This window comes from Hemitrygon akajei, chromosome 17, assembly GCF_048418815.1.
Source record: "Hemitrygon akajei chromosome 17, sHemAka1.3, whole genome shotgun sequence".
NCBI lineage: Eukaryota > Metazoa > Chordata > Chondrichthyes > Myliobatiformes > Dasyatidae > Hemitrygon > Hemitrygon akajei.
The window spans coordinates 21,644,137-21,666,503 of record NC_133140.1 but is presented as its reverse complement, the minus strand read 5'-3'; the positions used below and the strand labels follow the sequence as shown (position 1 = coordinate 21,666,503).

At 41.7% G+C, this 22,367-nt stretch overlaps 1 protein-coding gene across 1 annotated transcript in view; it reads left to right on the top strand.

The window, feature by feature from the left end:
• Positions 1 to 21,519, top strand: part of LOC140740984 (uncharacterized) — a 34,197-nt gene extending 12,678 nt beyond the window's left edge. The window contains exons 3-6 of the mRNA XM_073070623.1: positions 12,597 to 12,905; positions 14,260 to 14,361; positions 16,825 to 16,868; positions 17,992 to 21,519. Coding sequence (XP_072926724.1) covers positions 12,597 to 12,905; positions 14,260 to 14,361; positions 16,825 to 16,868; positions 17,992 to 18,156 — 620 coding nt within the window. The 3' untranslated portion in view covers positions 18,157 to 21,519. The remainder of the gene's footprint in view (positions 1 to 12,596; positions 12,906 to 14,259; positions 14,362 to 16,824; positions 16,869 to 17,991) is intronic.
• Positions 21,520 to 22,367: the final 848 nt, after the last annotated feature.

The following is a 22,367-nucleotide window of genomic DNA, read 5'->3' as shown; positions in this document are numbered from 1 at the left end:
TTTTCATTGATTCGACTGTAGTTCTCTGTTCTATTACGGGCACTTGCAAGAGAATAAGTCTCGGTGTAGAATATTGTGACATATACGCACTTCGATTAATAAATTTACTTTGAACTTTTGAACTTCGATATGGGGATAGTGCAGGAAAATGGAGCTGGGGGGGCCATCAGCCATTTCATGAGGATCGGATGAACAGGTTGAAGCGGCAGGATCACCTCCTTCTGCTTCTATTTCTGAAGTCGTCTTGCAGGTATAGTAAGTTAATGAGAAGGTTCCTGGGAGATGTTCCCATCTTAAATCAGTCGTCATCTTTGGCACCGGGCAGAAGAGAAAGAGCCCGTGAGTCTGAACTAGCAGGGTGCCCTCAAACCTGGACACTTTGATTCGTATAACTGCGACCTGCGTGGCACTGGTATGAGTGCATATCTGGGGATCTACAATCTCGTTTGACAGTAAAATGCAGACGCCTCGAGCGCTAGCAAACCTTCACAGAAAGATTTGCTTTTAATTCAGCGCCAGTGACATTGGAACCGTAAATGATCTGGCGGACGGATCTCCGGGGCAGCGGCCCGAGGACGAAGACATGCATGCGGGACAGAGATGGGAGACACTCCCGAGAAACCCCACCGAGCACCCAGCCTGTGATTTAGCCCGAGGAGTGAGCTCATTCCACAGTTCTGCCGAGCTGCAGTTTGAAATACCGCCAGCCAGTTTTTAACGATTTTACCGGGGGTTGTTCTATTAGCAACACCTCTTGCTCCGTCGCTGTATGGGACAGGTCTGCTTGCGTGTCGTGTGGGGACACTGTTTTGTCTGAACTGATCCCTTTACGGGTACAGCTCAAGAGCAAAATTATCAAGCGAACGGAACAAAATTAATGAGCGATTCCCAAACCACGTGCTATTCTGCAAAAGAGAATTAAATAAAAAACGGCGCTGAGACGATTCCCTGTGTGTGTGAATGTGGGTGTGTGTGAGTGAGAGAGAGAGAGAGAGGGAGGGAGATTATATATCTCGCGACGTATTACAATTACTCGATAGTTAATGAAGGGTTTGGATATATCTTATGTTATAATATTTCATGACTTGATGAAGATAATCCGCTCATAATCCATCAACCCTGGCCCGTTTATATCACAGTAAATTCGTCTGGAGATCAGTGACTATTTAAATGTGTTTAATATTTTTTAATGCTGCGTATGAGACTCGGGCAAATTTGTTGCGCCTAATTTGCAGCCGAATTCAATAGAATCGGGAAAGTTTCCGGAATGGTATAAAAAATCTAAAAACGCAGAAAATTTCAAACAATCAACAAACTTGGGGGTTACATATCGGGAGGATCAAACCCTTATCTGCGGCATCTGAACCCGAGTTCCACACTTCAAAAGCCCAGGAAGATTTGTGAAAGCGCGGCACCTGTCGGAGGGAAGTGTTAATCCTTTGTTACATACAAGCTGGTACCTGGGACAAGGATTCTCCCGCATTTCGCGCGGTTTCTTGCCTCTGCAGACAGTCATTGGTTCCTTCAGCCTTCAGTTCTCGAGTTGAGGTCCTAGCACCAGCTCCCATTCCCTCCGGAGAAGGTGGCCTCGCTGTGCAGAGAGTAAAGATCTTGGGAAGATCTGGGAATCAGGCCGTGAAATAAAGCCGTTGCTTTATCGGCGGCGCTCTGCTTCAATCACCTCATGCAGCGAGGGCTGAAATTTGCCAAGTTTCTGGTTATTCCCGGCCAAGACGATGTCAGATGCCGGCGCTCCCGTCAGCTGAACCTCTTGCGCTTTGGAAGGAACGGCAAGAGGGTTTGAAATCCAACTATGCAGCGTTAGATAGCAACAACCAACTAGTTAGAGTACGTTCATCAAAATCATAGTTTATTGTCTACTATGTATGTGACAGAGAAAAGGGAGATAGAGAGAGAGAGGAGAGAGAAAGAGAGAGGAAGGGAGAGAGAGGCAGAGGGGGGAGAGAGGGTGGAGGAGTAAGAGAGAGAGAGCAACAAAGATGTACAGAGAGTGACAGAGATGTAGAGAGAGAGAGAAGAGGGAGGGAGGGAGAGCGTGTGAGGGAGAGAGTGACTGAGTGAGAGGGAGGAGAAGAGGGAGGGAGGGAGAGCGTGTGAGGGAGTGAGTGACTGAGTGAGAGAGAGAGAACAAATCCTCCATATTGTAAAAGGGTGCAATGTGACATAGACAAGCTGTGCAACTGCACAATAAACGCAGATAATGTGGATAAATGTGAGGTTATCCATTTTGATTGATGGAGAGATTATTATCTGCAGGGAGATGGACTGGGAAAAGGGGAGGTGCAATGGGACAGTGGGTCCCTGTAAACTTCTTATCAAAAGCAACCATTCAGGTACAAGAATCATTTAGGAAGGCAAATTAGTCTTCATTGCAAGAGACTGTGGGTACAGGATGTCTTGCTGCAATTATACAGGGCCTTATTGAGATTTCTCCTGGAGTTTTATGTGTAGTTCTCATCTCCTCAACTGATGATAGATGTTCTTGCCATGGAATAAATGCAAAAGAAGTGTCACTAAACTGATCCTAGGATGGTAGGGATTGGGTAGGTTTGCTCGATGGAAAAGAATAATCAGAGATTCTCACAGGATGAAACAGACTGAATATAAGTTGAATGTTTATGATGACTGTCTAGAACAGGAGCCAAAGCCTCATGGTACAGGGTATACATTTAGAAATGAGTGCAAGGAAAATGCCTTCATACTTGGGCTGGTAAACCAATGAAGTTCTCCATCACAGAAGGCAGTAAAGGCCAAGCTGTAGACCATCATCAAAGAAGAGGTAGACGTACTTCTGAATACCAAAAGGAGTAACCCTGTCAGCTCTTAGCACCCTCTGCACATTCAGAAAGGCAGCAGCTAATCTTTGACCTCAGTGCCCTGTTCCTGCTAACTCCATATCCATTGACTCAAATATCTATTGATTTCTGAGTTCAGTGTGCTCAGTAATTGAGCTTCCAGAGCAGTTATGCACAGAGAATTCAAAAGCTTCACTACTTTATTGCTGAAAGATAAGTTTTCTCTAGCATTTTGAACAATACAGCACAGGATCAGGCCCTATGATCCATGACATTGTTTTAAACTAGTTAAACTAGGTCTAAGTAAACCTACCCCTTCTGCCTGCACAATGTCCATATCCCCCCCATTTCCTGCACATTCATGGGCAGATCTAAGAGTTTCATAAACACCTCAATCATACTTGCTTTTTTACCATCATTCATGGCACCCACCACTCTCTATGTAAAAGAAAAAATTTCCACACCTTTCCTTTGAACTTAACCCCTCTTAACATAAATGCATGCCCTTTAGTATTAGAGATTTTGACCGTTGGAGGGGTGGTGGTTACAAGCTGCCTGTCATAATTTTATAAACTTCTATCAGTTCTTCCCTCAGCCTCTACTGCTCCAGAGAAAACAACCCATTTGTCAAATATCTCCAGATAGCACATGCCCTCTGATCTAGGTAGCATCCTGGTAAATCCCTTCTTCATCCTCCCAAAAGCCTCCATACCCTTCCTATAATCTGCTAACCAGAAGTGAATGCAATACTCCAGATGCAGACTAACTCGCATTTAATAAATCTGCAACATACCTGCAACACTTGAATTCAATACCTTGTCTAACAAAGGCAAGCTTGCCAAATGCCTTTTTTCACCATTCTAACAATCTGGGCAATGACTTTCAAGGAGCTACAGACTCGGATCCCAAGATCCCTCTGAGCATCAGTGCTGTTAAGGATCTTGCCTTTAGCAGTGTACTGACCCCTCTACCTGTGATCACTCAAGGTGCACAGGTCCCCTTTGACAGGACTGAACTCCATCTGCCATTTCTCTGACCATATCTGCAACTGATCTATTATCTCATGGTGTCCTTTGGCAAACTTCTACGCTATCCACAATGTCAATCTTTGTGTTGTCTGTGAATTTAAAAACAGTCCTGAATATTGGACCCCTTATTCCGAGATTGTGACTCTTGGCTCTATACACAATAGGCAGGGGAAAGATCGTTCCTACACCTACAACTCCACGCCCTTCTGTGATGGGAGTTCCACAGGTTTTCCAGCTTCTGTGTGAAGACATTTCTCCTCACCTCAGTTGCAAACCAACCCTGAGGTTATAGGTCCTAGATCTGATGTCATGTAAGAATATTATATGTTTTCGTAAGATCTCCTATCATTTTTCCAAACGCTAGAGTGCTTAATTTCTGCCTATCCCACAAACACTGCATTTGCACACTGCCCTTCTTCACATACTGTATCTGCCCTTAGGTGGGGAGACCTGATGAGTACCTGCAGTCTCACTAGAGTTGCAATTAATTCCAATAAAATACTTTTGCCCCTGTCCCCAATTCCCTTTGCAACACCAATATTTTTTGCTTTCCCAAATTTTTGTTTTCTGTGCAGGTTAACTTTTAATGTTCACAAATACAGACTCTCAGGTCCATTGAAAACTAGCTTCTTCTATTCTCTTGCCTTTTAAAAAAATAGTACTGCTATCTGTTTTCTCTACCAAAGTGGACTGCCTCACGTTTCTCCTCAACTGTCTTTCTTTCCACATTTTTGTTACCCACTCCGATCATAAATTGTGAGGTTACATTTGTCACCTTCCAGTCTATGGGAACAGCCTGGGATCTATGAGATTTGGAAATTGACTATTTGGAATTTGAAATTGTCTATTATCTCTACAAGTGCCACTTGGAAACTCTGGATGTCGGTTATCAGGGCTAGTGAATTTATTGACTTAAGTTCTCCTCAGTCTATAAAAGACTCACATTAACTTTTGATCTCATTTGTGTACAGTTATTTTACAGCCTATTGCTGAATTGTATTCATATTTATTTTTTCTTGTCTTTTATTTCTTATTTCACCTTTGCTGAATACTGAAATTTTTCAGTCCTTGGCTAACTGCTCTGTTTGGCAAATTTATAAATCTTTGCCTTTGATCTTTAACTTCTTTAGATCACCGTGGTTAGATTTTTTTCCTTTTATGCTTTAAGGAAAGATATATTTGTTGTAAATTACTTTTACAAAGTTAGCTTTTGTTTCTTTAAAGACAAGTATATTAATGTAGTTATTCAAAACCTGCCTGACACAGTTCACATCCCATATCTTCAGTTTCTTTTGCTTAGATTTAAGAGCCTAATTTCAGGCTAAGCTTTGAATTAATGTGATTTTTTTTTGTTGTATATTCATTAATCTTTTCTCAAACTAGCTACACTATGGGTTTGAGAGAAGACTAATTATAATACCAATAGTTTTTCATTGCATAATATTCAACTTAAAATAGCCTTTACGCCATTTGGCTCTTCAACATATTGATCTAGAAAATAATGTTTACACTCTGTATAAATTTCTACCCTGATGATATGGATGTCAATTTAATAACTAAATAGCTAAGGAATGGTCAGATAATGGATTTTTGGGGAAAGCTGATGAACGCAGTGGTGAGGATTTAAATATGTAGACTTTGGATTAGTTCAGTGGAGAAATGGAGCCTTGCACATTGGTAACATGGTCATGGCTTCACCAGCAGAGAGGGAGAGAGAAAAACCAGGGAAATCAGAGTTTGTGCTGTGTTCCGAAGGACGGAGCTCAGGATCCAGCAGTTTCCACAGTTTCAGACAGTGGAAGGAGGGCACTGGGAACTCTTGTAGTACACAGGGTGATGGAAGATGATGACAGCATTAGTTCTGGCAAATAGGTAGAGACACTGGTGGAGACTGGTGAAAGGTTTAGAGTGAAATGTGCTGGGTAATGGCAAGCACCAAGGTTGGGGGCCATCATCAGTGTTGGAAGCAATGGTCCATTTGTGGGCAAACTGGTCTGGTTAGGTATAAACTTCACTTGGTACTTTAACCAACAATACTTTATGGCATTGAAGCCTCAGTTTCTGGTAAGGAACTGTAGAGGAGTGGAAGAGTAAATGAGTGAAAGTAATGCATTTTTGTTAGAACTTAAGGAATGGAAATGGGGAATAGGTAATTCATATGGCTGTGTCTGCTCCACTATCCACCCCAGACCATGACTCCTCTCTTACCTAAGCAGCACTTTCCTGCACCATTCCGTGTCTAACTTTATATCCGTTAATATTGTTACGAACCCCGTAACTGGGTCACTTACCAGCAAAGATAGAGAGGTCCGTTGAAGTCTGACGGTATGATTTTTAACAGTATTTATTAGTAAAAATACACAAAAATAATATCAATGCAAACATACAGATAATATATGTCGTCAATACTAAATCTAAAAGTGCGGGTATAATAATAATCAATAAGAAATAAGCTCTATCGTTGTCTAGGGGATAATGTATTGTCCGATGGAAATATAAAAGTCACTCAGTTCATTCAGGCTGCAGCCTTTGGTTGGAGAGAGAGAGAGAGATTTTTGAGAAACTTGCTGGCTTTTCCTTTTATGATTTTGATCCTTCGGGAGTTCCGTTAGTGTGGCCATTCACTTGTGGCTTCTCCTTTAGCTAAAGCCGTTCTTCCGTGGTGAGGCCGCCAATCCCAGGCAAAGGGAAAGGACGCACACGAGCCCCCCACCGGCTGTTGCTATCAAACGCTGTCACGGGATTTCTAGCGTTTCTCCTGGTGCGTCTAAAGGGGTTGTTCCCCAGACCCTCTTTTATCCTTACTCACGGGTCTCAGATGTCAATCAGGTTGGGATGATGCAATCCCTCAACCAGCCCACTCTGGTCGTCCCCTGAGGGGCTTCAATGAATAGTACAGTACTCAATACACAATTCCGTCTCCAAGAGACAATGGCCGTTATCAGTGGCTTTGTTTTCGCTGAGGCCAGGACACATTCCAAAACCTTGTGGTTTCTGCATGTCTCTCTCTCATTCCCTCTACATGAGACAAAGATCTCTGTTTCTTGACACCACATCCAGAGGAAATTTCATGCCCTTATCTGCCCCCTCAAGCTCAGTAAGATGTCTATATGCTTTAGTCCTTGAAATTTTGGCGAGTGTGAGCTCAGGCAACTTAGCGGCATCTCATTCCAGAAATCAATCTGGAAAACCTCAGTTCACCTCCTCTACTGCCAAGTGTATCCTTCTATAGATTGGAAGACCGCAGTTGTACACAATATTCCAGATCTGGATCCAATGTAACAATCCTCTTGCGATGAACATCAACATACAATTTATCTTCCTACTTACACGTTTTTCTTGCATGTGACTGATGTACAAGAGAACCCAGACCTCTCAGAACACCAGGAGCCTCCAATCTCACATCTTTTTAAAAATATTTTGATTTCCTGCTTTTCCTATTAAACTTTATGTTTTCTGCATTCTATTCCACCTGCTATAAGACCATAAGACATAGGAGCAGAATTAGGCCATCTGTTCCATCGAGTCTGCTCTGCCATTCAATCATGTCTGATCTTTTTTTTCTCTTCCTCAACCCCAGTTCCCGGCCTTCTCCCCATAACCTTTGATGCCATATCCAATCAAGAACCTATCAATCTCTGCCTTAAATACACCCAACGACCTGGCCTCCACAGCTGCATGTGGCAACAAATTCCACAAATTCAGCACCGTTTGACTACAGAAGTTTCTCTGCATCTGTTTTGAGATGGCGCCCCTCTATCCTGAGGCTGTGTCCTCTTGCCCTAGACGCTCCCACCGTGGGAAACATGCTTTCCACATCTACTCTGTCTAGGCCTTTCAACGTTCGATAGGTTTTAATGAAATCCCTCCTTATCCTTCTGAATTCCGGTGAGTACAGACCGAGAACCCTCAAACTCTGCCGATTCACTGAATCTACGTACCTAATTTGGAGTATTGTGTGCAGTTCCAGTCACCTACCTACAGGAAAAATATCCACTGAAGGAGTACAGAGAAAATTTACAAGGATTTTAAAATTTAGGTTAAGTTTGGGTCGCAGGGTTATGGAGGGCTATGGGAGCTGCGAGGTGATGGGAATGGGCAAAATATCAGTTTGTCACAGACTAGATGGGCTGACGGGCTGGTTTCAATTCTGTAGTGCTCTATGGCTCTTTATGTTCCTGCATCTATCAAACTCTTGGTATAGACTGTAAATGCATGGAACCAGTCAGCACTGATCCATGCAGCACCCCTCTAGTCACAGTCTCCAATCAACAATAATTTATTCCTACTCTCTGTTTCCTCAGTCCACAAGTGCCTGATAATAACCACGACATTTTACACTCTAATTTTGTTTAATAATCTCTTGGGTGACATCTTTATTGATGGCCATCACACCACATCATCTAGCTTGTCCTACTATTTACAAGTGAAGCCATTTACTAGTTTAAAAGTTCCTAACAGATTTTAAAACATGATTCCTGTTTCTGAAGTCTGTATTGACTCTGCCCTCTCCTATTAATATTTTCCAAGTTCCAAGTTACCAAATCCTTAACAAGAGTACAGTAGATTTACTACAACTGCTACATGGTAACTGGTCTGTGGTTTCCCTACATTCTCTGACCTCTTTTATTAAACAGTTGGTTTACACATAACCTCCAAGTCTGTGGGAACTGTTCGAGAATCTGGAATTTTGGAAGGTGACAACTGTTGTCTGCTTGGCCACCTATTTCAAAGTCTTGGGATACAACTTTTTAGTTCAATTAATTTCTTCATTTTTTAACTATTGTTTTTTTTTTCTCTAGACCTGTTGCTATTCATTATTTCTGTGCCTTCTGTGAGCATGGACATAAAAATATTTCTTTGAATTTTACTGCCATTTTTTAAAATATCCCACTTGTTAAGGAATCCACATTAACTTTTGCTAGCCATTTATAGATAGATAGATAGATACTTTATTCATCCCCATGGGGAAATTCAACATTTTTTCCAATGTCCCATACACTTATTGTAGCAAAACTAATTACATACAATACTTAACTCAGTAAAAATATGATATGCATCTAAAATCACCCTCTCAAAAAGCATTAATAATAGCTTTTAAAAAGTTCTTAAGTAGTTTACTTAAATACATTGAGTCCTAACCCCGGCACTTTAACATATCTTACTCCTGGCGGTTGAATTGTAAAGCTGAATGGCATTGGGGAGTATTGATCTCTTCATCCTGTCTGAGGAGCATTGCATCGATAGCAACCCGTCGCTGAAACTGCTTCTCTGTCTCTGGATGGTGCTATGTAGAGGATGTTCAGGGTTTTCCATAATTGACCGTAGCCTACTCAGCGCCCTTCGCTCTGCTACCAATGTTATACTCTCCAGTACTTTGCCCACGACACAGCCCGCATTCCTTACCAGCTTCTTAATGCTTTTTGCTATAATGTTTTTTACAAGATTACTCAGGGATTCTACTCGCCATTCTCAATTTCTTAATTGACTTTGACATTTTCCAAACCCTCATGCCCACTGCACCTTTTGTGAACACCAAGTCTTTTCATTTGATCAACTAAGAAAAGAAATGGGAAATTAGAAATGAGTGCTCGTTAGACAATGGAAGGACCAGGCAAAATAGACTAAGAAGTGGAAAATCAGAAATCAGAATTACAATCAGGATTATTATCGCTGACATATGTAATGAAATTTTAAACACAAGAAAATCTGCAGATGCTGGAAATCCAAAGCAACAGACACAAAATGCTGGAGGAGCTCAGCAGGTCAGACAGCATTTATGGAAATGAATAAACAGTCGGCATTTCGGGCCGAGAGCCTTCTTCAGGACTGAAGTGGAAGGAAGAAGATTCTAGAATAAAAAGATGGGGGGGGGGGTAGAGGAAGGAAGAAATTTGATATTTGTTGTTTAGCAGCAGCAGAATAGTGCAATACATAATCTATACTATAAATTACAGTAAAAATATATAAAAATTAAATTAATGCAAAAAGAAAGCAAAACCGTGCTGTAGTGTTCATGGGCTCATTATCTGTTCAGCAATCCAATGGCAGAGGGGAAGAAGATCTTCCTAAGGTGGTGAGTGTGTGTATTCAGGCTCCTGTACCTCCTGTCTGATGGTAGTATTGAGAAGAGACCCTGTCCTGGGTGGTGGGGGCCCTTAACAATGGATGCTGCCTTTCTGAGGTTTCATTTTTTTGAAGAAGTCCTTGATGGAACTGACTGAGTCTGCAGCTCTCGGTAGCTTTTTCTGACCCTGTGCAGTGACCCCTCCATACCATATGGTGATGCAACCCTAGAAATACATCTGTAGAAAGTGGTGATATTCCAAATTGCCTGAAACTCCTAATAACGCATAGCTCTTATTTTGCCTTCTTTGTGATTGGGCCCAGGAAGGAGCTAACACTGTAGTGGATGAGACGAGATGAGGCTGAAAAATTATACAGTTCCAGTTGCAACACCATGAGAAGCATATCATTGCATTAGAGAGAGTGCAGAGGAGATTCAAAGTGGTATTGTCTGTGATAAGGTGTTTCAGAGTGAGCAAAGATTGAATACAGTACTCCAAGTTTGCTCTTTTGGACAGGAGGAGGCCTGGGTGGAGGAGGGGTGGGGAAGAAGCTGTTTAAAGCATATATGTCAAACTCAAGGCCCGCGGGCCGTGGAATTATCTTTGGCCCGCGAGATAATATCTAATTACTATTAAAGCTGGCCCCAGTAATCGAAGCGCCTATGGCGTATGATATGGCTAATGCTGAGTTTATTCAGGTACCAGGTTTTCAGGGTTTTAGTGTTTATTCGGCAGTCTTGCTCGGCAGTCTTCTTCATAAGAAACGGAATTTGTAAAGTGAAACACTTTGTACTTATAGCAGAGACTGAGACACATGAGAGCAGGCTGAAAAAACGGAGGCAACGAAAGCTGCGTTCGCACGCGTCCGACTGATCCGGCCCGCATGAAGCTGCATTTTGCTCAAACCGGCCCGTGACCTAAAATGAGTTTGACACCCCTGGTTTAAAGCCTCAAACTTATGAAAGTGCATAGACATGGTAGAAAAAGAATCTAAAACTGAAGGACAGGGGCTTAAAGGATAGGTGGATGAGAGGCAATCTTTTCACCCAGAGGGAAGGGTAGTTAGAATGTGGAACTCTCTGCCCGAGAGGGGTGGTGGAGGGAGATATGCTCACAGCAATAGAGGATGGCTTGAATTAGCAAGGCATAAACAGCAATGTTCTGGTACCTGGGATGAGTATAGATGGTTACCTGGTGGTCACTATTGAATCTGTTTCATATCTCCATTACTGAATGCCTCTATAAATGAAATTCCCTCGCACCAGTAAACCGCTCAGATGGAGCTGCTGGCCCCACGGCCCGGTGCCCGCTGCATCCTTCCATGCCGGTCACCACGTGCTGCCTTATCAATCCAATGAAAAAGCACAGCATTGGACCCTCTGCTGCAAATCGCAGAAGACCCCTGTATACATGGGAAGGGCGGGAAAAAGACAGCGTTCAGCGGGCAACATTGACATGAAACAATTCGGAGCCTGGAAGGGCTTTGTAAAGCTCCAAGCAAGCCGAAGTTCTAGTAAGGCCCAAAAAGCAACGCTTGTGCGGACTGCTGCATCTCAGGAGAAGATTATACGTTAAAGACTCCTTATTTCATTCTGGTGATCCCGTGCCCATACACTCAACCTTGTTTCCAACCACGAAGAGATGGACTTTAAGAAAAGGTGCAGATGCTGGAATCGGAAATAAAAACAGAAACTGCAGGAACCATGCGTTATCGGTTACGTTAACAGACAGCGGTGGAAAGCTAACTGTTTTTCTTCCACAGATTACCATCTGCTGCAAATTACCTCTTGATTTTCTATTTTTACACGCGACGTTTATGGGTTAACACCGGGGAGACGAATTGAATCTGATGGCTACATGGGACGGTTAAGTCCCGGAGAAAGGGCGGCGGATGAAGCTGGGATCTTATCTATGCCGTTCGGTCGGGAACAAACATCATCTAATTAATTATTCGTCAGTGTTGTAGACACAGTATCGGTGTGTTCGGTCTGGTGTTTGAGCCCAAGTCATTCTGAAATGGTGTGGTTTATCTACTGAAATCATTCAACACAGCGCGACCGTTTGTAGAGCTGGGGCGGGATCTGTGCGTCACTAGCTCGGTGCGAATCCCGGTGAGAGGAGACTTGTTTGTACCGGCAGTGTTAACATTGTCGAGGCTCGGGGGTTCCGACCGATTTTGCAAACAGGGCTGGAATTTCCATGAAATCTCACGGTGGCGAAAAGGCACCGATTGCTCCTTCTACAGTGTAATAGTAGGCAGGAGCAAACGGGCAAAAATGACGATGTAATGGTCGCAGAAAATAATAATAACGAATAACTTATTATAAAAACTGTGCAAAATAATCGTAATATGAATAGAATAAATTTAATATTACAAAGCAAACATAAGACTGAAAATCTGAATAAAACCTGATTACAATGCTAACAAGTTTTATAATGAAATATTGAAAAATAATAATAATAATAAGAGAATAAGTTTGATATTACCATACAAAATAAGACTGAGAAAATAAACATATAATTGAATAAAATCTGATTATTATACAAATAATATATTTTATTATAAACTAGTGCACAATAATAGCAAGAACAAAATAAACTGGTTATTACAATGTAAAATAAGAATGAAAAATAATGAAGTCTGGAATTGCTAATTCACTCCATTTCTCCCACCTGTGTTGAAGCTGCCCTGAACCTACCGCAGATTGCCTCCATGCCGGTTCCGAAAGGTTCTTCGGCGATCCTGAGGCTTGTCTGTTCGGTTGCCAGATCGCAGTCCCGGGAGCTGGTGTTTGCATGGCTGGTGAATAACACGGAGGTTAGAAGCGGCGCCAAGCCACACGTGGAGCCGTTGCAGGGAGCTCTCTTCCGAATCTCCAGCTCATATGAGGTCGTGGGTCAAGCCAGGAACGCGACAGTGTACACCTGCCAAGTCACCTATCCCGGCAACAAGACTTTAAAGCAAAATTACACGTACATTTCCAGCGCTGAAGGTACGGTTCTTGTTGTAGTGTTCGCCGGGCTATGTGGATGTAATTGGATGTTTTGCTTTTGCCATGAGGATGGCGGTTTTGTAGGCAACCCTCGGGACGTGGATCCGATGGCAACAATTGGATTGGCGGGACTGGAGCGGAGTTCAATGAACCCCGCTTTCCGATCACAGAGATGCTGATAGTTCGGCATCTGGATGACAGGGTGATATAAACCCAGCTTCCCTCTGTTTATAACTGGCCTGGTTCGGGTGGTCGCGCTCCCGTGAAGTACCGGGTCCGCTCTGTCCTTACTGTGTACACGTCTCTTAAAACAGTCAATTAAAAGTGTGTCGGAGAGGTAATTGAACAGCTCGCATGAAATTCTTGGTAGCCAGATACCTAATACTGAGTCCGTCGGATCAATTGAGTTTTATATTCCCGACCATTTAGGCGTTCATGTGCATCCACAATATAGGATGAAATCCTAAGCAAAATGTTGGGATGTTCCCACCTCTTTGTCCTGGCGAGACTGTTGCAATGGCTAGGCTGACGAGAGGGAACTGGCACCACGGAGCGAGTCTTTCAGAGCTCGCAGTGTCTCAAAGTGCCTCGGGGCAGTAACTTCCACCGAGGAAATTGACACTTACATTGGGAAGGAAAATTTCCACGGCAATTGGAAATTACAGTGCAAAATAACTAATTGGATAGAGCGTCCAACGGTGGGCCGAATGTCCTCGCCCTTACTGTATAATTACGTTATATCTCCTTTCAGCGTTAAGGAGAGAATATAGTTACACTCCGGAATCCCGAAGCAGCAGCATTTTTCCCAGCCAGCCCACACATGAAACTACGCTCCAAATTCAGTACACAGTCTCGCTCGCTCTCTGCCACCTCCCCCTCACCTGCCACTGGGGTAGGGATACAACTGCCACTCTCTAGTGCCTGATCCTGACTTTCATTTCTAAGGACCTAGAGGGAAGATTCCGAAATTGCATTTCATGCTCTTTAGCAACGCGATGTGTCATTCTTTTTCAAGCTTGTAAAGAAATAACTTACAACGTTTTGATTTTAGTGCAGTTGCAATCGCTTTAAGGAAGCAATATTTGTGGATAATCAGTGAACCGGGATCCTATTGAAACTAAAATTGGCCCCTGCTACCCATTGCCCCGTTCCTTCCCAGAGTTCACTTTAGAAATTGCATCTGACGTACAAGCCAGTGTTATTTACAACCCGAGTGTTCATGAATCAGGATGTGGTATTGTCAGATAAAATCTTATTGTTACTTTGCATATCGACACCCAAAGCAGGTATATTGTTCACATTTCTTGTGGTCTGGTGTAAGTAGTTAATGGTGTAATATATTTGCACTTTGCAGAGAGACAAACAGCTGGTTTCCCCTGGTGGATCTACGTCTGTTTAGCGACTGCAGCCTTCATTCTGCTCCTCTTCCTTACAGTCATATGTTTAGTATGCAAGCGTAAGTGAGCCAGACTGGTAAACTATTTACACCTTGTATATTTCTCAAAACTACTTTAAATGATTTGAGGCAACGTTATAGAATTTATCTTAAGTCTCTGTACTCAGATTTAACTGATAATTCAGTGAAGCGGCAGAGTGGGTTTTGTGCTAATGGGGAAGTTGATATTGTGCCTAAGTACAGTAAATACAACAGCATTTACCACAACCTCCTCACTTGCTGGTCTACCTTGGGGTTTTTGTAATTCTTCAGTTAACAGCAAGAGAAGCAATGCATGTTATTCATTAGCTCCCCTTTCTGATTGATCTGCTCCATTCAGTAGTCCTGAACCAGTTTTACTGTTTTTTATCAATAGCATCAAAATCCCAACCATATCCTCATTAACTACCCACAGTCTGCACCAGGGTAAATGTCCCAAACCCCAACAAAGAGCAAATTAACTTCCAGCCGAGTTAAGAATTGTTCAAAACCTGGCAGCAGAGGAGGATATTGTCTTACAGTGCCAGCAACCCAGGTTCTCTTCCCACTGCCGCTATGTGTTTCTACAGTCTTCACATAATTGCCTGGATTTTCTCAGGTGCTCCAGTTTCCTCTCCCATCCCAAACACGTAGAGATAAGTAGGAGAATTGGTCACACAGGTGTAATTGGGCTCATTGGGACAGCAGGGTCAGCCACCATGCTCTATCTCTAAAAAAGTGTTACAATTTACTGTCATCTCACTCATGATCTAAGTACTAGGATTACTCATTACTGCCTGACCTGCTGAGCGCTTCCAATATCCCGTTTTATTCCAGATTTCTACAGCTGCATTACTTTGCTTTTTGATCCAGCTGCATTAGTCAAAATCTAAAAATTACTCCATTAACTGTATCAATTTCATTTGTAGCAATAAACTTATATTACATGTTTTGGCTTTTACTAAAAATAGTTGGCATTGAAAAATGTGTTATATTTCTGCAAGTGGAGCATTGTATCTGATATTAGCATGCCATCATATAAATATCCAATAAATTTACCAATTGACATACAGTGCAGAGAAGGCCCTCTGGTCCTTTGAGCCATTCCGCCCAGCAACCCCTGATTTAACCCTCGCCTAATCATGGGACAATTTGCAGTGACTAATTAACCTACCAACTGGTATGGCTTTGGACTGTTGAGTTAACCAGAATACCCAGAGAAAACCACATGGTCATGGGGAGAACATACAGACTCCTTACAGGAGTTTGAACCCAGGTCACTGGTACTGTAAAGCATTGTTCTAACCACTATGCTACCATGCCATTGTATCAATCATACAACAGTCATTTACAGCTAACTAATTTTCAAAGCTGAATAAATTTCTGTTAAATAATTGGCTTAAGCCAAAATGATATTTAACTTGTCTAAAGGTAGGCTCAGTAGACTTAATTTAAATAAAGGTTGCAAATTAATTTTAATTAATGTAATACAACATGAAAATTTATTGACAATATTGAATAGTAAAGTTACTAAAAGCCGTAATCCAAAGCAAATTGAATAAAAGTATAACCTAAGACACAATTTTATACAAGACTTTTTTAAAAAGCATTTTCTAACAAAGTGACATGATCAGGCTCAAGTATAGAAACATAGAAAACAAGACAAGCCCTTCGGCCCACAATGCTGTGCCGAAGACGTACTCACTTTAGAAGTGACCTCGGGTTACCCATAGCCCTCTATTTTTCTAAATATAGGCCTTGCATGTGAAACCTCTGTACAAATAATTCTGAGTCAAACTTGAGATAAGCACACAGGATTTCACTATCAACTGAAATGAGATTATTTGTATCCTTGCTCTTGATGCTTGTTAAACAAGAAAATGTGTGCTCACACATGTAAGAAGTTGAAAACTGCAGCACTATGTTCATTGCTTTCCTATGACTGGTAGGATATTCTTTGACGGAAATCCAGAACTTGTCCATGGGCAGGTCAGTACATCTCATCTTGAGTGCACATTCAGAGAGCAGCTCAGAAAGTTCTTCCTCTTCTCTCTTCTCACAAAGTCCAGTTCTCGGGCTGAGCAGAAGATTCAGTGAAAGGGTCCCTCACCCAGACATACACTTGTGTTGAAAGTGAGGAAAAATACTGTTCAATTTTGTTCTGCAGTTCTTCCAGGTGCTTTTCAAGACTTTCTGCTATCTTACCCATTCTCAAGCCCAAGCAGCAGTGGTTTCCTTTTAAATCCAATAATCTTGTCACTTGAAGTCAAAACATTTTCTCCACGGCCTTGCAGAGAGTTGCCCATCACTGCAAGTGCCAGCATCATGCAAAGTTCAAAAAGTAATGTTTATTCTTTAAAATCATGAACTCTCACGGAACCCCAATTGAGAAATGCTGACTTAAATCAACGTCCTCCTATGTATCTTCTTTCAAAAAAAAATCTGTTCTAATCTTTCAACAGAACATGTTAACAATTATGTTTCTTGTCAATTAATTTATACCAGGCAAAAGAAGACGTGATGAATACAGAAGTGTTCCTAAAGAGATGGTAAGCAGACAGTATATTACCAGCAACTCTAATTTGTTCACAATATGGATTAAATAGTACAAAATGTAGACTGTGAGGAAGGAACAGGTCAAAAGGCAACTAACATTCAGTTTACATTTGTGCCCTAAACATGATGGACTGGCACGAACTTGATGGGTGAACGGCCTCCTTTCATCTTGTAAGGAAATATGAAGATTGGAACTTGAATTTCCTCAGTATGTTTAAATAATTAGTGAAAGATCAATGATCCAAAAAAGCCTCCCTCAGCTTCCAGGTAGACCTTGTACAGAAGAACTAAACGCTAGAGATTCTGCAGATGCTGGAAATCCAGAGCAACTGCTGGAAGAATCCAGCAAGTCAGGCAGCAGCTATGGAGAGCAATAAACAGTCATCATTTCGGGTCTTGACTGATTATTGCTCCCCATAGATGCTGTCTGATCTATAGAAGCAGTTCTGTTTAATGAACTCCAGTTTTCTATGTTTCAAGGGGCATAGGTTGGGTGAATGTACAGACTTTTCCTCAAGGGAAGGGGACCAAAACTAGAGGGCATAGGTTTAAAGTGAGAGTAGAAAGATATTTTAAAAAGGAAGCTGATGGTCAATTTCTTCAGTCAGAGGGTGGTGTATATATGGAATGAATTGTAAGAGAAAACAGCTGAGGTAGATACCATAGCATATAGGTAAGTTCGTGCAGTACATGGATAAGAGTGGTCCAGAGTGATAGGAGCCAAAGGCATGAGTCATCAAGAAAAGTAGAAAGGCCCTTTCTAACTCCAAGTGATTTTACCATGATAGGCTCTGATTTTAACTGGAGGTAGGTGTGGGCGGTTTGAGGCAGTGAGCAAAACTGATCCATCTTTTGTCAAAAGCTCATTCAAATATGATGAATATTTCTATCTGAGTGTCAGGCAGGAGTAGTAGGTCAGAGGGGAAGGAGTAAAATGAAATGGCCCTTAGGAAACCTGGCAGTGTTAACCTTCATTGATGCAGGTCAGTGAGGCCATAGGATTTTAATGCCTCCAACACAAGGCAAAGGCAATCAAAAGAAAACTCTGTTACCTCTGAAGATTTTAGTGCTCCCAGTCAACATTTTATTAACCTCTGTTATAATATTACCTTTTAGCATACGCAGATGCGACCTGGTCAAAGGATGACTCCCAGAGGTCTCGCAAAAGGCACAGTGCCCAACAACATGAACCAGAAACCACAATGCCCCCATGTCCCCCCAAGAAGGCAGAAGGGATTTGGCAAGGCTATTTATGCTGCTCCACAATTCAAACCGCGATAGAGCTGCAGAAAGGGCCATCAGAACAATGGAAACTCGGAACAGCGTTGGACCACATACGACAATAAGGTTCTTCTCCATTCCTAGTTGGTCCAAAGATTTAAATATCAAATATATATTAACAACTCTTTTAGATGTTGCAATCTCTTCAGCATATTTTCCTAATGTCTTCCTGCATGTTAAAAGTGAGACCGTATTCATAGAAGCAGAATGAGGCCATTCTGCCCATCAGGTCCATTCCACCATTCCATCATGGCTGATTTATTATCCCCCTCAATCCCATTCCCCTGCTTTCTCCCTGTAACCTTTTACACCCCAACTAATCTAAAAGCTGTCAACCTCCACTTTAAATATACTCGATGACTTGGCCTGCACAGTTGCCTCTGGCAATGAATTCCACAGATTTACTACCCTTTGGCTGAAGAAATTCCTCCTCATCTGTTCTAAATGGATATCCCTCAATTCTGAGGCTGTGCCCTCTGGTCCTAGACTCCCCACTAGAGAAAGCATCCTCTCCATGTCCACTCTATCTAGGCCTTTTTAGTAAAGAGTCAATAGGTTTCAATGAGCAAGTATCAGCCCAGAGCTATAAAATACCCCTCATATTATAGGTCTTTCATTCCCAAAATCATTTTTGTGGACCTCCTCTGCACCTTATCCGATGCCAGCACATAAGGGTCCCAAAATTGCTCAGAATATTCCAAGTGTGGTATGACCAGTGCCTTAAAAAGCCTCAGCATTACATCCTTGGGTTTCTATTCTAATCCTCTCGAATTGAATGCTAACATCGCCTTGCCTTCCATACCACCGATTCAACCTGCAAGTTAACCTTTAGGAAATCCTGCATGAAGACTCCCAAGTCCCTTTGCATCTCTGATTATTGATTTTCTCCCTGTTTACAAAATGGACTACTCCTTTACTCCTTCTAATAAAGTGCATGATCATACACTTCCCTATACTATATTTCACTGGCCACTTCTTTGTCCATTCTCTCAACCTAAGTCCTTCTGCAAACTTCCTGCTTCCTCAAAACTACCTGCCCTTCCACCTATCTTTGAATTGTCTGCAGATTTGGCCACAAAGCCATCAATTCCATCATCCGAATCATTGACATACAATATTAAAAGACGTGGGCCCAACACAGAGTCACCGGCAGCCAAGCAGAAAAGGCCTTCTTTATTCCCCCTGCCTCCTGCCAGTCAGCCAAACTTCTATCTGTGCCAGAAACTAGAAAATAATGTGATGCAACTTGTGTTTGCGACAATAGCCTCACTAAAACTCCTAGCACGCTATAAAGTGGGCTAGTTGTAAATTACAAGTAGTCCGACCCAAGTCTCTAGCACCCTTGCTCTGATGATAGAGAAAATACCGCACCATAACTCATGGGACCATTTTCCTTAGCTGTGTAAAAATAAGTGGTAAATATAAATCAGAGATTGGATTGTGTTTGGGAAAATTAGGAAGAGGACAAGTGGTGGCCAGTAATAAAAGGAAATGTATTCTGGACATGAAGGAGCATTTTGTATAGACTCAGTAGTGCAAAGAGTTGCAAGTGCTGAGTAACAGATAGGTTACTGTGTGCACCAGTCTATAACCTATAACTATGCAGATCCCATTATGGGGCTTTTAAGGCAAAGATGCTCTGAGCTTAGTTCAAACAATGTATTAGCTGTATTTGGAAGATTTTTTGGCAGAAGATCCAACCAAGATAATGCTGTCAATATAGTGACCGATAAAATTTAGACAGCAGCTTCTTTATAGAGAGCTCAGCATCAATGGTGGAATAGGAACATTTTGTCTGGATCAATCAGTTTGCAGTTTGAAAGTAAAGCAAACAGCAAGTCCAAACGTACCCTGATAAAACATCAAATTAATCAAGAGCTTAAATTTAATCTGGAGAAATGTGACTGCATTCCACTGAAAACCACATTACTGTTACATAAGAAATGTACAGGTATGTTTCTGAAATCCATGTAAAAGTGATTTATAAGACATACCATGGTGAATCAGCTCTATAACTGGCTGTTCATAGAACTGTAGAACAGTAGAGGAACAGATCCTTTGGGCCATGATGTTTATGCCAACCTTGGCGCCAAATTAAACAAATTACACACCATCAAAACCTCTTGGAGTGGTTACACATGTATAGCTGTAAGAGTGAGATAGCAAGTTGGTCCCACTCCTTTTCCTGTTTGTACAATAAATTTAATTGCACTTACTACTACACTGGAGGCTACTCTGCCCACTAGGATTATGCTAGGTCTAAGCACAGCAATCCATTGGAATCATTCTTCCTTTTACTGATGGTCTCTGATACAACAACTCCTTTAATTTAATCAAGGCCCCATTAATTTGAATTGGAAGTTTAATTCCTGAAAATTAAAATTAACCTCCATACCTCAGATTTTTAAATATGTTGTTGAGAAGTTGTCTATTTTCTGATATAGGATTCCTTTACATAGCCGAGCAATAGATATCTAATCATTCATTTTCTAATGCTTCATTGTTTTCTAGTGGTCATAGGCTCGTAAAATGTGCACATTACTTCAATATCAGGAGCTATATGGAGTTTTCATCAGTGTATTGATTGTGCAGGATCAATTCAGCCTCAAAGACAGAGTGCCTTGTATTCATTCTCTTCTCCCGAATTCTGCCAAAACTCTAAAATCGCAATTTGAGATTAATTTCAAACAATATAAGAATTCCTAAAAAGCCATGCAAGATGGAATGGATGGTGGTATTTGTTAACAAAATGGTGAATGAGGCAATTCATTGGATAATTCCCAGTAACTCCCATGAAACAATATGGTGAGCACCATCTGCACATAGTCAGTACTGTGGTGTAAAAACCATTAATTGTGGACAACGTATTGTGTTAGGGAGCAGTTAACAATCTTGCTTATGATACAACCATAAGCTCTGCACTATGAGGGACACATTCCTGAAGAAGTACAAACATGACTTATAGGCCTTGGACTGGTTTAGGCAATATATGTGCTCAAAGAGAAATTGGTCTATCTCAGTGGAATTTCCTGGCAGCCAGCACAGAAGTTACGGCAATGTTCAGCAATAGAAAGACAAACAAATAATATTCTAGTTTCAACATTTTTAGTGTGGAGAGTTAAATTTAATCAGATAATAGATCAAAGCATGTTAGTTCAATAAGACTTACAACAACTATACAGCACAATGTGTAGATTAGAAAACATTTCTCCACGTCTTTGACTTTATTGTTAAAAGAAAGGTCTTTGTGTCTTTAGTTAGAGTTACTTCAACATAACTTTAGGTCTAGACTCAAGCGTTTGAACATCAGAATTGTTCAATTTTTTTTAAAGGCTTTTTCAGCTTATGTTTTATTGCTACATTAAAATTAAAATAATTGATCAAAGGCTCTTTGGTATTACAATGTCTTAAAACATTCAAACTTTAAGTATTGCTAATATATTTTGCATGTGAGTGGCGTCAGGCACAGGAGCCCCTGCTCTTCAGCTCACTGCAACAAGGGAATAGACCTTACATTCTGCATCAGGAAGGTAACCGTCCTTTACACTCCTCCCCCTCCCCACTGCAACACTGCACCCTCTGAAAATAAAGATTCACAATGAGATTCTGGTGAACATGGACCATTTCCTTGTAATTTGGGAGTCAGTTCAGGATGAAAGTGGACACTGATGATGAAAATCAGCAGCTTTCAATGCACCAGTACACCTTTTGGCTGACTGATGAAACGGATATTCAAAGATCAAGACCTCAGACATGGGCAGAGAACTCGCAGCAGCAGTAACCCTTGTTTTGCCGCGTGCTTCTGAAACCTGGTCTACCTACAGCAGGCTCCTCAAGGAACTGGGAAAATAACACAATTACTGTCTCTGAAAGACCCTTCAAGTTCACATGAAAGATTAGTGAAACAGCATCGAAGTACTGAGGTCCTAGTAACACTCTGAACTGTATCAGATCCATTGTGAGTACGTGGCAGGTGCACATCGCCCAGTGAATCAACTGGGCCTCCCACATGCAGAAGCCTTTATTTTGCGTGGGGTTTTGAGTGTGCACGTCTTTCGCCTTGGTGAGGCCCGGCTTGTCACTCCCACACTGAAAGTTGCCCAGTGTGTACCATGGCTAAAATGACTCAGTGAAAACGTTTAATCATACTACTCAGTTATGGCTCTTCTTCCGCACATACATAACAAGCTCAATCAACTACATTGGGCAGG